The sequence below is a fragment of the Populus euphratica genome, unplaced genomic scaffold (assembly GCF_000495115.2).
Source record: "Populus euphratica unplaced genomic scaffold, PopEup_1.0 scaffold72.1, whole genome shotgun sequence".
In the NCBI taxonomy this organism is placed as follows: Eukaryota; Viridiplantae; Streptophyta; class Magnoliopsida; order Malpighiales; family Salicaceae; genus Populus; species Populus euphratica.
In genome coordinates, this window is record NW_011499922.1 from 75612 (window position 1) to 76293 (window position 682).

Consider the following 682-nt stretch of genomic DNA (forward strand, 5'->3'; position numbering starts at 1 on the left):
TTGCCCTCTGTTGAACGAAATACCAATTATACCCTCCCTTAAAGAATTAGGCATCTGGGGAGGTAATGCTTCGTCGCTGATGTCAGTTAGGAATCTCACTTCTATCACTTCTCTTTGGATTAGCGCTATTCCAAATGTGAGGGAGCTTCCCGATGGGTTTTTGCAAAATCATACCCTCCTTGAAAGCTTAGGAATTTGGTGGATGCGAGATCTGGAGTCTTTGTCAAATAGGGTATTAGATAACCTTTCTGCTCTTAAAAGCTTGAGGATTTTTGATTGCGGGAAACTCGAAAGCTTGCCAGAGGAAGGTCTTCGTAACCTCAATTCCTTGGAGGTTTTGCGCATATGGAATTGTGGAAGATTAAATTGTCTGCCAATGGATGGGCTGTGTGGCTTATCTTCTCTTCGCAACTTATCTGTTGAATTTTGTAATAAATTCACATCTCTATCAGAGGGAGTGCGGCATCTGACGGCACTTGAGGATTTGAGGCTTTATGGATGTCCAGAGCTGAATTCATTGCCAGAGAGTATCCAACATCTCACTTCTCTCCAATCTCTAATAATCGAAGAATGTCCAAATTTAAAGGAAAGGTGTGAGAAAGATTTAGGAGAGGACTGGCCTAAGATAGCTCACATTCCTAAGATTAGAATCGATTAAGGTTGGTATGCAAGTTAAATTTGT

General features: G+C 41.3%; 1 protein-coding gene across 1 annotated transcript in view; it reads left to right on the forward strand.

Moving 5' to 3' along the window:
- Positions 1 to 682, forward strand: part of LOC105135299 (putative disease resistance protein RGA4) — a 3291-nt gene that overhangs the window by 2456 nt on the left and 153 nt on the right. Inside the window, exon 2 of the mRNA XM_011040121.1 lies at positions 2 to 591. Coding sequence (XP_011038423.1) covers positions 2 to 591 — 590 coding nt within the window. The remainder of the gene's footprint in view (position 1; positions 592 to 682) is intronic.